The sequence below is a fragment of the Oxyura jamaicensis genome, chromosome Z (assembly GCF_011077185.1).
Source record: "Oxyura jamaicensis isolate SHBP4307 breed ruddy duck chromosome Z, BPBGC_Ojam_1.0, whole genome shotgun sequence".
Classification (NCBI taxonomy): Eukaryota; Metazoa; Chordata; class Aves; order Anseriformes; family Anatidae; genus Oxyura; species Oxyura jamaicensis.
The window spans coordinates 62,395,035-62,407,263 of record NC_048926.1 but is presented as its reverse complement, the minus strand read 5'-3'; the positions used below and the strand labels follow the sequence as shown (position 1 = coordinate 62,407,263).

The 12,229-nt window shown below is 40.1% G+C and overlaps 1 protein-coding gene across 1 annotated transcript in view; it reads left to right on the top strand.

Annotated features, from left to right (window-relative positions):
• Positions 1 to 12,229, top strand: part of PGGT1B (protein geranylgeranyltransferase type I subunit beta) — a 40,159-nt gene that overhangs the window by 16,053 nt on the left and 11,877 nt on the right. Inside the window, 2 exon segments of the mRNA XM_035310276.1 lie at positions 7,228 to 7,379; positions 10,217 to 10,349. Of these exon segments, the coding sequence (XP_035166167.1) occupies positions 7,228 to 7,379; positions 10,217 to 10,349 (285 nt within the window).

The window sequence follows — 12,229 nt, the reverse complement described above, 5'->3', positions numbered from 1 at the left end:
AAAGTCAGACCCTATTTCTGAGAGCATTGTCCAGATGCTTCTTCAAGCTGCTCCTCACACGTCTTGCCCTCCAGATGCTTCACCGTCTTCACAGCTCTCCTTTGAATACTCTCTCATAGTTTTATGTCCTACTGAATCTGTGGTGCCCAAACCTGCACACGGTGCTTGAGGTGAGGCCGCACCAGCACAGAGCAGAGTGGGTCAATCGCTTCCCTCGGCCAGCTGGCAGTGCTGTGCCTGATGCAGCCCAGGGTCTGGTTGGTCCTTCTGGTATCCAGGGCACACTGCTGGCTCACGTTGAGCTTGCTGTCAACCAGAACCCCCAGATCTCTTTCTGTGGGGCTGCTGTCTCCATCCCGCAGTCTGTACACACAGCCAGGGTTGCCCCTTCCCAGGTGCAGAATCTGTCACTTGCTCTTGTTAAACTTTGTATTATTGGTGATTGCCCAGCCCTCTGATTTGCTAAGGTCCCTCTGCAAGGCCTCATGCCCTCAAGGGTGTGAGCAGCTCCTCCCAGTTTGGAGCTGCCTGCAAACTTACTTAGTATACCTTTGAGTCCTGCGTCGAAATCATTTATGAAAACATTGACAAGAACTGGCCCTAGAACGGAGCCCTGGGGAATCCCAGAAGTGACAGGCTGCCGGCCAGTCCATGTGGTCTAATCCTCTGACCCCAACCCACCAGCCAGCTTTCACCCTTCTTATTACGTACTTGTCTAGCTGTATGATGGACTTTTTGTCCAGAAGGGTACTTGAGGACAGAAAGCACCGTACAACGTTGTCGAATAAAAGCACTACAAAATGAATAAAGACATAACTTTACCAAACTGAGATAATAAAAATGCTCCATCATATTTTGTCAAAGTTCTGGGTCAGTGCAATGCAGTGCAGTAAATGCAACAATCCAACAGCATCTCGTAATGAGCTAGCCAGCTAGCCAGTCTGTAGAGGGAACAAAGCAGTGGAATCGTGTAACCTATGGAAATTAGTTACGAGGCTGTTTATTATACCTGGAAAACCATTTGCAGATGGTTGTGCTTTTTATTCAAGCCTTCTTATACTTTTCATTGCATCCATGCTAAAGGGAACAGATTTGCTTGATTTGTTGGTATGCAGAAGTTTCAAGGACCGTCAGCATTGTTCACTTGAAGTGTTCTGAAATGACAGAGGAGATGAGCAACTTGGAAATTGATTGTAATGACCCTGAGTTACTTTAAAGGTCTTTTTTCTTTATTTGTCATTATCCCCAGTGCTGTCTTACAGTATGTCTTCAGCAGTGTTTTAGTTCTTATCATCAGAGAACTTGGTAAGTGCACCTTAATGTGCTTGCACCACAAGAGCGAGGCACGCAAACTGTACTCTATGTATGAAACTGAACTGGAAGGAGCACACCAAGTGCACTTATCCATTAGTGGGCCTACAGACCAAGGATACGGAGTGCAGCTGTCCCAAGTTTATGAAGGGCAGGTCCTGCTTGACGAACCTGATCTCCTTATATGACAAAGTGACGCGTGGGTGGATGAGGGAAAGGCTGTGGATGTGGTCTACCTTGACTTCAGCAAGGCTTTTGACACCGTTTCCCACAGCATTCTCCTCAAGAAACTGGCTGCTCTTGGCTTGGACTGGCGCACGCTTCGTTGGGTTAGAAACTGTCTGGATAGCCGGGCCCAAATTGTCGTGGTAAATGGAGTTAAATCCAGTTGGAGGCCGGTCACTAGTGGCGTTCCCCAGGACTCGGTGCTGGGGCCGGTCCTCTTCAATATCTTCATTGATGATCTGGATGAGGGCGTTGAGTGCACCCTCAGTAAGTTTGCAGATGACACCAAGTTAGGTGCGTGTGTCGATCTGCTTGAGGGTAGGAAGGCTCTGCAGGAGGATCTGGAGAGGCTGGACCGATGGGCCGAGGTCAACTGTATGAAGTTCAACAAGGCCAAGTGCCGGGTCCTGCACCTGGGGCGCAATAACCCCAAGCAGAGCTACAGGCTGGGAGATGAGTGGTTGGAGAGCTGCCAGGCAGAGAAGGACCTGGGAGTGATAGTGGACAGTCGGCTGAATATGAGCCAGCAGTGTGCTCAGGAGGCCAAGAAGGCCAACAGCATCCTGGCCTGTATAAGAAACAGCGTGGCCAGCAGGGCCAGGGAGGTGATCGTCCCCCTGTACTCGGCTCTGGTGAGGCCGCACCTCGAGTACTGTGTTCAGTTTTGGGCCCCTCGCTACAAGAAGGACATGGAGGTGCTCGAGCGGGTCCAGAGAAGGGCGACGAAGCTGGTGAGGGGCCTGGAGAACAAGTCTTACGAGGAGCAGCTGAGGGAGCTGGGCTTGTTCAGCCTGGAGAAAAGGAGGCTCAGGGGTGACCTTATCGCTCTCTACAGGTACCTCAAGGGAGGCTGTAGCGAGGTGGGGGTTGGTCTGTTCTCCCACGTGCCTGGTGACAGGACGAGGGGGAATGGGCTTAAGTTGCGCCAGGGGAGTTTTGGGTTGGATGTTAGGAAGAACTTCTTTACCGAAAGGGTTGTTAGACACTGGAATGGGCTGCCCAGGGAAGTGGTGGAGTCACCATCCCTGGAGGTCTTTAAAAGACGTTTAGATGTAGAGCTTAGGGATATGGTTTAGTGGGGACTGTTGGTGTTAGGTCAGAGGTTGGACTTGATGATCTTGAGGTCTCTTCCAACCTAGAAAATTCTGTGATTCTGTGAAATTCCACAGTGCACATGGTGTGGGCACTGGGACACCAGCACTGTGTTGCTCTGCGTTTTTCCCTTTGTGTAGACATAGCCTTAGAGGATTAAATGTATTTATTCTCGTTGTTTAGCTGTGTTTGACAATCGTTCCACAGTTTAACAGCTTTCTTGTTGCTAGTTTTTCTTGAGAAGTAACTGCTGTCATTCTTAAAATAACTCCATTTTGTGTCTCCTGGCCCATGAAGCTCACAGTTTCAGGTGATGAGAGCAATGTTCTCTTTGTGCCTAGGCAGATACTTTGCTTAGTTGCTGCTGTTGCTTTGGTTTATAGTGTCCAGGGAGCCAAAACAGTTCTATAGCGCTAAAAGTAGTCTTTATTCATGGTATAGAACTTAAAAACAACTCATTTTTACTAACTCTACAACTGCCCGTTAAAAATCAATTGTTTTGAGTATAGTGCCTTTGTTAAACTTAGAACAGGCTTTTACACAGTGTCTGACTGACTGTCCTTTACGGCGGAAACAGTGTCACACCACTTCCTCCTAGCCATGCAAATTTTAGAGGTATTAGCAGTTATCTCCTGAAACTTTTGAGACAGGCTGTCATATTTTCTCTGACAGAAGCCACTCTAGTCCTGCTTCGTAAAGTCATGGGGCAGGTTTCTACAACTGCTATGAATTCTCAAATTTTAACTCTTCATATGCAAAAATAGTTTTGTTTAGGTTAGTGGGTTTGTTTGCTTGTTTTCCCTGAATGTCCAGTTCTTCTTAGTGTCCCCTCTCAGAGGCACTCTGTAATCTGGGCTCAGGTGTGTCTGTTGCATTAGCACGTGAACAAACTGATGATGGTGTACTGGTGTATGTAGGTACAAAATAAAATCTGGTGGGTAATATCACAGTGCGCTTGAAATAATTACATGGAGCCTTGAAGATAAAGTGATTTCCAGTACACTTATAAGTTGAATAACTCTGACCAGGGAATGTAATTTATTATTCTTCTGGTGAATATCTGTATTTGTTTTACATTTTTTTAAAAATCATATTGCGAACACAGATCTGTTAGTCCATCAAAAGTTCCCAAAACCCTACCATAATTATATGTATAAAACTTCATTTTGGCCTTTGCAACTATGCCTAGTAAGTGATTCCTGGATGATCTCATATTTGACTTCTTACTCTTCCATTTATTTTGATTTTATTGGAATATTGGCTATATTGGGATTTGGGACCCTCAGGCAAATATTCTCAAGTACTGGCTGTTGGGCCCTCTATCACTTCGTTGGTTTTTTGTTTGTTTGTTTGTTTGTTTGTTTTTTAATATCACATACCAAAATATCAGTATACCAATTTATTATGTAAAGGATTGTTTTATTTGCCACAAGATAAAAATTTATTAAAGGAGAACTATTAGTAGTAAAGGTAGCTGTGGGACTTGCTAGCAGCTATTCTCGAATGCCAAGAGCACCTCCCCGTTTCCCTGTATTTGGGAATCATGCACCTGAACAGTCTTTTCTGTATTACTTGTACCTAAGTGTTTGTGTGATCTTCAAAGATAGAAGGAGGTAGCAGGACTAATTTAGCTGTGAACTTCATGATTGTATGTACAGCTGACAGACTATTTGCTTTATATGTGTCAGGCAAGTATAATTTCTGCTCCTTTTTAAAACTATCTCACTTGGGAAAGTTACACAACTCTGGCATTGCTAAAACCCTGTATTTGGAAAATCAGTGCAATACTGCTACATGTCCAAATGTTTGCAAGGAAAAGGAAGAGGGGATAAAATTTGTACATTGTCCAGATGTTGAAGTGATTGATACAGTTTTGGGGGGAGGATGGTATTATTTAATTTAATGACCATATAGTAAATGTGCTTATAACACTTTTTTTGCAGCCTGTTTTTACTGCCGGGAGTAATATTAGAAATACCTGTATTTGTTAAAAAATAAGGACCCAATTATTTTAAAACGTTCATAGGCTTACCAGAGGTTTACAGGCAGTATCGAACTAGTGTGTGTATAGAACAGTAAAAAAAAATCTTGTGAACTAGGGGTTTTTAGTTACTTTATGTAAATACTGTGTGGAAAAGTTGCCACTTAAAGGAGATTGTTGATAACTATAGATGCCTTAGAAAATTTCCTGCACACTTAGAAAATACCCAAGCACACTTGTATTAGAAGATTTTGGTAGAATTTTCATAAATACAGTTTTAAAAAGTCAAGTCTGAATATCCTTAGAGTAAAACTTACTTGTTTAGTAAGTACAATATTCCTCTAGAAGTAATATTTTCAGAAGAAAAGTTGAACTGTTTCACTGTATCTGCTACTCTTCAATTATTCCTGATGTCAACAGTGCTGTGGAGATGGACTAGCTGTAAGAACATGTAAGCAGAGCAGTGGTGCACAGTTAATACTGATTTGCAGGCTCTGTGTGCTCCATTGTGTGAAATCAACAGAGATATCTTCTCTTTCCAGGTTATTCCAAGTAAAGAGAAATGAATTTTTCCTCTCGTTCCAGTTCAACTTCAATTATACAGATATTTGGAGTCTTTGTTCATAGTTGCTGACTGGACCTGCTGGGACATTTTGTAGGCAGTCAGTCCTAATAACAGAGAATCTTTGCAAATATATTTCAGCTGCTAATGTGTGTCTCATATTTCACTTGACAAAATGCGTTAGCAGTTTTAAGTACAGGCCTGGAACACTGAGAATCCATTCAGGGCCAGAACTGGTTCGAGTTTGTTTTTTTCTGAATAGACACTTCCTTTGCTCAAAAGTAAATCCATTAGCTACATTAAACTGAATACTTTTTTGTGTGTCAGAACAAGTTTGAATCACCCTATATGCCCGGGCTTTGGGGGCAGAATTTTACAGCTGAAATATGTTGGTGCATCACAAGCATTAAGCTGCTTTAATTACAGTTTTTAAGGGGAAGGTATTCTGAGAAGCAGATTGGGAGTTCTGTTGGATTTATAATGCCTAAATTGGTTTGATAGGCCAAGTTGTTCCTTCTGGGATTAGGTCCTGTCATACACTGGAGTTAGAAAAACGAGTTTGATGACTACAGTAGCTCTCAAACTACTACAGCTGTCTGAGTACATGGCTCTCCTCCATCTGTGGAGTGTCCCCTGGGGAAGCCTGTCTGGGACTGGAGCATCTCTTCTGGGGACAGGCTGAAAGAGCTGGGGCTGTTCAGCAAGGAGAGGCTCAAGGGGGGTCTCACCAGCGTATACACATTAGTGAAGGCAGGTGCAAAGGCAACGTGCCCCACCTTTCAACAGAGATGTCAGGGCTGGAAATCAGGGAGTGAAAGGCGCAGGTCTCGCCTTTCTCTTCTTCCCCTTCTCTGTTGCTTAGCCAGAGCTCTTTTGGTGCTGTTGCAGACACTTGCACTTTGCTTTGCGCCTCCCTTTCCCAACTGTGCTTGATTCCCTAGTGTGAGAACAGTCCCTTGCTGTCTAGTAGATAATACGCATTTTTCTCCCAGCTTCTAATTTCGTAGAATCATGGAGCCATTTACGTTGGGAAAGACCTCTAAGATCATCTAGTCCAACTTTTATTTGAAGTAAAGCTTCCTGACTTTGGAAATAAGCATGATTGGGCCTAAAAAATACCATGTACCTGTAACACCAACTTATTTATCTTGTTTTGTACTGCTTTTTGCATGTATTTTTAGGATTAATTGAAAATAAAAAATTGCAATTAACATAATCCTTGTAAAGTGTGTTTCAAAAGCTTGCTTGGCACGGACTCTCAGCATGGAGATAGCTTTTATCATGCTTAAAAACAAAGAAAAAGTCTTCTTCCTTTTTCTATAAACTGGGCCATCCTAAGTACCCAAAGCCATCTTGTTATGCGTGTTTTGTGTTGTAGTGCAGTGTACAAACCAGGATGTACCTACACCACAGGGAAAAACAATAAATTCGGTGCAGCTGCATTAATGTCCCCTGACACCCATTTTGTGATTTGTACCATGTGACTACCCATCATTTAGCTCTAATTGAAGCTTCTCAGTTGACTTTATTTGCTGTATGAATAATACTTTGTTTAAGCTCTGGTTATTGTTTTAAAGCGGAGATGAAAGTAGCTGAGGTGCTAATTTGTTATTGCTTCCATTTACAAGAGAGATTAGTAGTAATCCCTCACGCTGCTTTCTACTTGTAGATCATTAGATTCTAAAATGTCTGTGGAAAGGACTTCTGGAGGCTTGGCTGTTTATTAGACTGCTTCCTCAGCTCCCAGGAAGCTCATGTCCAGCAGTGTGCCAGAATAAACTTTGGTATGGATGACGTGCTTAAAGCTTGCATAAATACCATAAAAACCGGTCTTTGCAAAGCCTTATTCCAAACCGTCCTATTGACCAGCTGTTTACAAGGGTTGCAAACTGTGCAGTAGTTTGGTTTGACTCGGAAAGGTTGAGTGGCCTGCCTTCAGCTTAACCATAATTAGTGAACAGAAATGAACTTTGTTCACCTATCTATTTACTTGAATGCCTGACTGTAATATAAGGTCTTACAGTGTGTAAATGTTTTGTTTCTCCTTTTTTTCTAGGGTCCGGGTATATCTCATCCGTATGATAGTGGGCACATAGCAATGACTTACACAGGTCTGTCATGTCTGGTTATTCTTGGAGATGATTTAAGTCGAGTAAATAAAGATGCCTTACTGGCAGGACTGAGAGCTCTCCAGCTGGAGGATGGAAGGTAAAAAGCACTTTATATTTTACAACACTTAGGAAGATTAAATATAAAATGCAGATGTGGAATGAAACATAGTAAACATGGTTCTTGTGAAAACAATCTTACAATATCTTCTTTCTGTCAGTAAATATTTTGGCGAGTGTTAGTAAGAGAACACATGCTAGTGTACAAGACCAAACAGTACTTTGTGTCTAGGTTTGTTTCCATATGTATAATGATGTTTGCTTACAGCTGTGGGCACATATTACTGGAAAGTCAATGGATTTATCTTAGTTTTTTTGTGCTGTGTCTTTCAGGTAAGTGAGGTGTTTATATTCTCTGTTGTTTTTTTTGTAATTCCCCGGAGTACTGGTAAGATGATGTTTGCTCTGGTTTGTGTGACAACGACCTCCATTCAGAGATGAAGATTTCACAGATTTCACAAATTCAAGATATCCATATACAGGATGAATTAACCTATATTACTTATAATAGGAACATGGTATTACTAAGATTCCTTGTGAGATTCACTTACACACACATTTTTAATAGATGGTATATACCACTTGATCTACTACTTCATGTTCTTTTTCATGAGTGGTGGTGGGTGTTAATGCAAACCAAAGCAGGTAGCTAATGAAAACTTCTGCTAGGGCCCATGATCTGTCTGTTTAAAAATTTTACTGAATATAATTTTTGAAAAAATAATTTAAGAAATGCAGAATTACAGAAATTGTTGTTCTTGAAGTAATTATATTTCACTTCACTAGGAAATTGCTGTCATCATTTACTAGTTAGGGGGCTGTTGTTTTGGTCAAAAGACTTTGTATTGCATAGATGTTTTCCATAATTAATTTTTTTTTTTTTTTTAATATGGAACATAACTATTAAAATGTAGTGTAATGTGTGCACAAATGTGCACAAACCTCCAAAATGTTTGGAATGTGGTGAATATGAGCTGTATGATGCACCACAACCTGTTACTTGCAAGAGCAGACTGACCTTAATTGGCCACATGTATATATGTAGAGATATATATATTTACACGTACATAAATATGTATTTGCATGTATGTATACATGCAAATATTTGTTAGTTTGCCTTAGTTTACAGTTTCTTCAAGCACATGGAGGTGGTGCTTGTTCGATTCCTCTAAGCATTCTTATTAGATACTGGACCATTTTTGCCTTTAAATCATATCCAAAAGCTTGACAAGGGGACGAGGTGCTCCCAACACACGATCAGCTTGAAGCAGTTGCTTGCTGTCTTGCCTGATCACAGCAATAAGCAGTATGCAGTTAACCTCTTCTACCTGTTTGTGTCACAAATGGTTTTAATGTGCAGACTTGTACTCAGGTTTGATTCTGTGTTTTGTATTCCCTGCTGAAGATAGCCAGCTAGACCCTAGAGATAAAGAAGGGTGCTTTGCTTGTCTCTGGTGTACAATTGTTGGGCAGGAGTCAACTTCTAGTATGACATACTTTCCTACCTACGAAAACCACTTTTACTGCACCAAAATGAAAGGATGTACAAAGGCACTTGCTTACATCTTGACCAAGTAGAAATATCAAATAACCCAAATGAGGGAAACAAATTTTCCTGATGTTACACTAGTATAAGTATTCTAGTCTTTGGATTTGTTTCTTGTATTTTATTAACTAAAAAAAATGGGGTTTTAAGGGTTATAGTACACATTTAAATAAAGGTGTGTGTTTGCGTCTCTACCTTACCTTGGCTGAATGTGATTTGAATATCTGGATAACCCACAATCCGCTGTCACCTAGGGATGGAGAAAAGTTGTAAACCACAATGCTGGCACATCTTAAGAAGTGTCCTGGTTCCCAGAATGTCCTTCACCATACCCAAGGAGCAATACATCCCCTATCCGAGCTGCAGAGAGTAGGGCCTGGCATCGCTGGAGTTAAGAGAAGTGAAAATATCTCCCAGTAGATTTTGGAGGCTATTGTATGCAAAAAGATAACAGGGTACATACTGGAATCCCAGGGTCAAAGTTGGAGTGTCATAGTGGCAATAGGGGTGCTTGCAATTCACCTTTCTGTCTTTAAAGTCAGAGGTACTTTTTTTTTTTTTTTTTTTTTTTTTTTTTGAGAAGAGATATGACGGGAGGACTGATCAAAATATTCTTTTTATTGTTCTGGCTTCCTGCAGCTGTTTAATTCTTAAAAAATATTCTAACTAACCCTTTGAGTGAAACAGAGACTTGTCACACAGCAAATCACAGCATTCATCCTTTTAAGGATCTCAGCACAGGATCATACAGAAGAGCACAGGATAGTGTAGGTGCAACAAAATGTTCTTTGGAAAGAATGTAGCCATAAGAAATCAAAACCTGTATTGCAGGTAGTTTTCAGTATTTGTATTAGAAATAGTGATAGGAGTACTGTTTATACATAAGTGCGAATCTGATCCTGAAGTTTGAGTCAGAAAAGCTATGTAGGCTATGAAGATTTCTAGGAAGGCAAAAAAAATCTGCCAAGAACAGCAAGTGCTACAATAGTAACTCATAGGTCAGTATTTGGTGTGATAGGTGAAAGAATGTGAGCGTTAACATCTTTGGATAAATAAGTACATTTTGATAAAGTCATTGCACTGCTGGAAACAGAGTTACGCAAGCCCCTAGTTGTTAATAGTTCTGTTCACTTTGTTTTACTTACTTAGAAACACCCTCTGAAGAGAAAATCGAGTGTACGTTTGGGTTATAGTTGTTTGAGTACTGTAAATAGAAATAAGTCACTTGTTTTGAAAGGAAAGGCCTTCAGAGCAATTCCTTAAAAGGCAATTCACAACTTCTAATATGAAAAGCTATACAAGATATGTAATGAGAGAAACCTTTCTTTCAGTTTCTGTGCAGTGCTGGAAGGAAGTGAGAATGATATGAGGTTTGTGTACTGTGCTTCCTGCATCTGCTACATGCTTGATAACTGGTCAGGCATGGATATGAAGAAAGCAATAGACTACATTAGAAGAAGCATGGTGAGTATTCTAAAAGTGTTACTTATCACATTTTAAAGTTATTAGTTTTATTTCTTTATAATGACTAAAAATCAGTCCATCCAAATTGAAATATTAAGCTAATGTTTCTTTTCTGTGTCTACTTCAGTGAGATGAAAATGGAAAAGTACTTTTTGCATTTTTATTTTCACTGTAATATGTATACTAACAATTTTATTTGGTGTTTATGAGCACCTCAAGTTAAATTAAACCTTTTTTCTTTAAAACTTGTTTTGAAGTTGAAAGCAAGATCTTAAAAATGGGTGTCTGAAGCTCCTACAGCTGACAAAAAGTGCATAAAACACCAGTGAAATCCTCAAATATAAGTGAGCTGTGGTCCTCCTTCTTAAATGATATACAGAATTAAAGCAAAAACTAATTATTGCCATCCCTTCAAGCTTAATAAGTGTTTCCAGTCATGCACTTTCTTTAATTATTTATTAGGTATTTGCAATGAAGGAAAATACTAGTATATGACTCTTTCTTCTGTGTCTGTGCAAGCTGTTTTTGTTTGGAGCAAGAGAGCTTTTAGTTATGTTTCATGTCAGTTTGGGTAGTAGATATTGAAAGACCACATAGCCTGAGTTTAGTATTAAATATTAAGAGGCTGCACATGCAGAAAAGCTGAAGAACTAGTGTTCTCTTAGCATACAAATGGTGTGAGACATGATCTGTGTGGATTGTAAATAAAAAAAAAAAAAACTTGAACACAAGGTGAAGCTTTTGAAGATACTTGGCAGTAAGCCAACGCTTAAATTAATTCTGTATATAATGGTCGGTTCATCTAAGTTACTGTGTAGCTTAGTTTAAATATGAAAATTACTTGATACCTCTAAATCCATATATCCAGCAGACTTTTGGTTTATCAGTTAATGAGTAAAAATAATTTTTAAATGATGTTTTTGTTGGTTTAATTTTATTTTCCAAGATTAGAATAAATGACTTCCAAAGAAGTTGAAAACTTCCTCCCTCATCCACTTTGATCTTTCTCTGCTGTGTTCCTTTCCCTAACTATCCCGTAGTAAGTTTGCACACCCCTGCGTTCTCAGTAAAACAACCCCTAATGAGTTTTATACAAACACAGAATTCTCTTCCCCTGCATCCCATGTGAAGCCGTGTAACTCCTGCTTAGTTAGCACTGGTTTCCAGGGGCTGAGGATATCCCTGCAGACTGCGCTCAGCGGGTTTCCCACCAGGGACAACAATTTTCCTGTTCTCCTTTGACAGCGTGACAGATCAGCCAAGTCAGGGTGCTCACTTCAGAGCAAAATCTTTACCATGTCGCTCCGTACATCGCATCAGTTGTAAGTTGCTGTCTTTTACACCTGACTGTGATTTTGGTCCCAAAGGAGAGTTCTAGGAAGGGTGAAAAGAAAGCTCAGTTGAATTGCCAGAGGTATGAAGTGGCTTCTGTGTGAGGAGCATTTAACACATTATTACAGGAGTTATCATATTAGTAATTATTACTAGTACTCTTCATTCTAGAAATGAGATGATTACATGGAGTTGGACAGAAATATGTAAAGTAAAAAATGGCACTGAAAAACGAAGTAAGTACGGAACAGCTGTTTTTAAGACGAGAACCAGGGGGTATCATACAGGGCTACTGATACAGCAGGCGAGCGGACATTTTTGTATTTGGAGCTTTGAAACATCGGGAGATTTGCTGTCTACAGTGATCTTGAAATGAATGGACAGACTGCTTCTAGACTCTTGGCATTAATTCTTTAACCTGCAAATTCCAACTTCTGTGATTCTACTGGGAAAATTGACCCCACTTTTACAAATTTATTTATTTATTTATTTATTTTGTATATATATAGTAGTATATATATAGTATATATATATATATATAGTAGTAT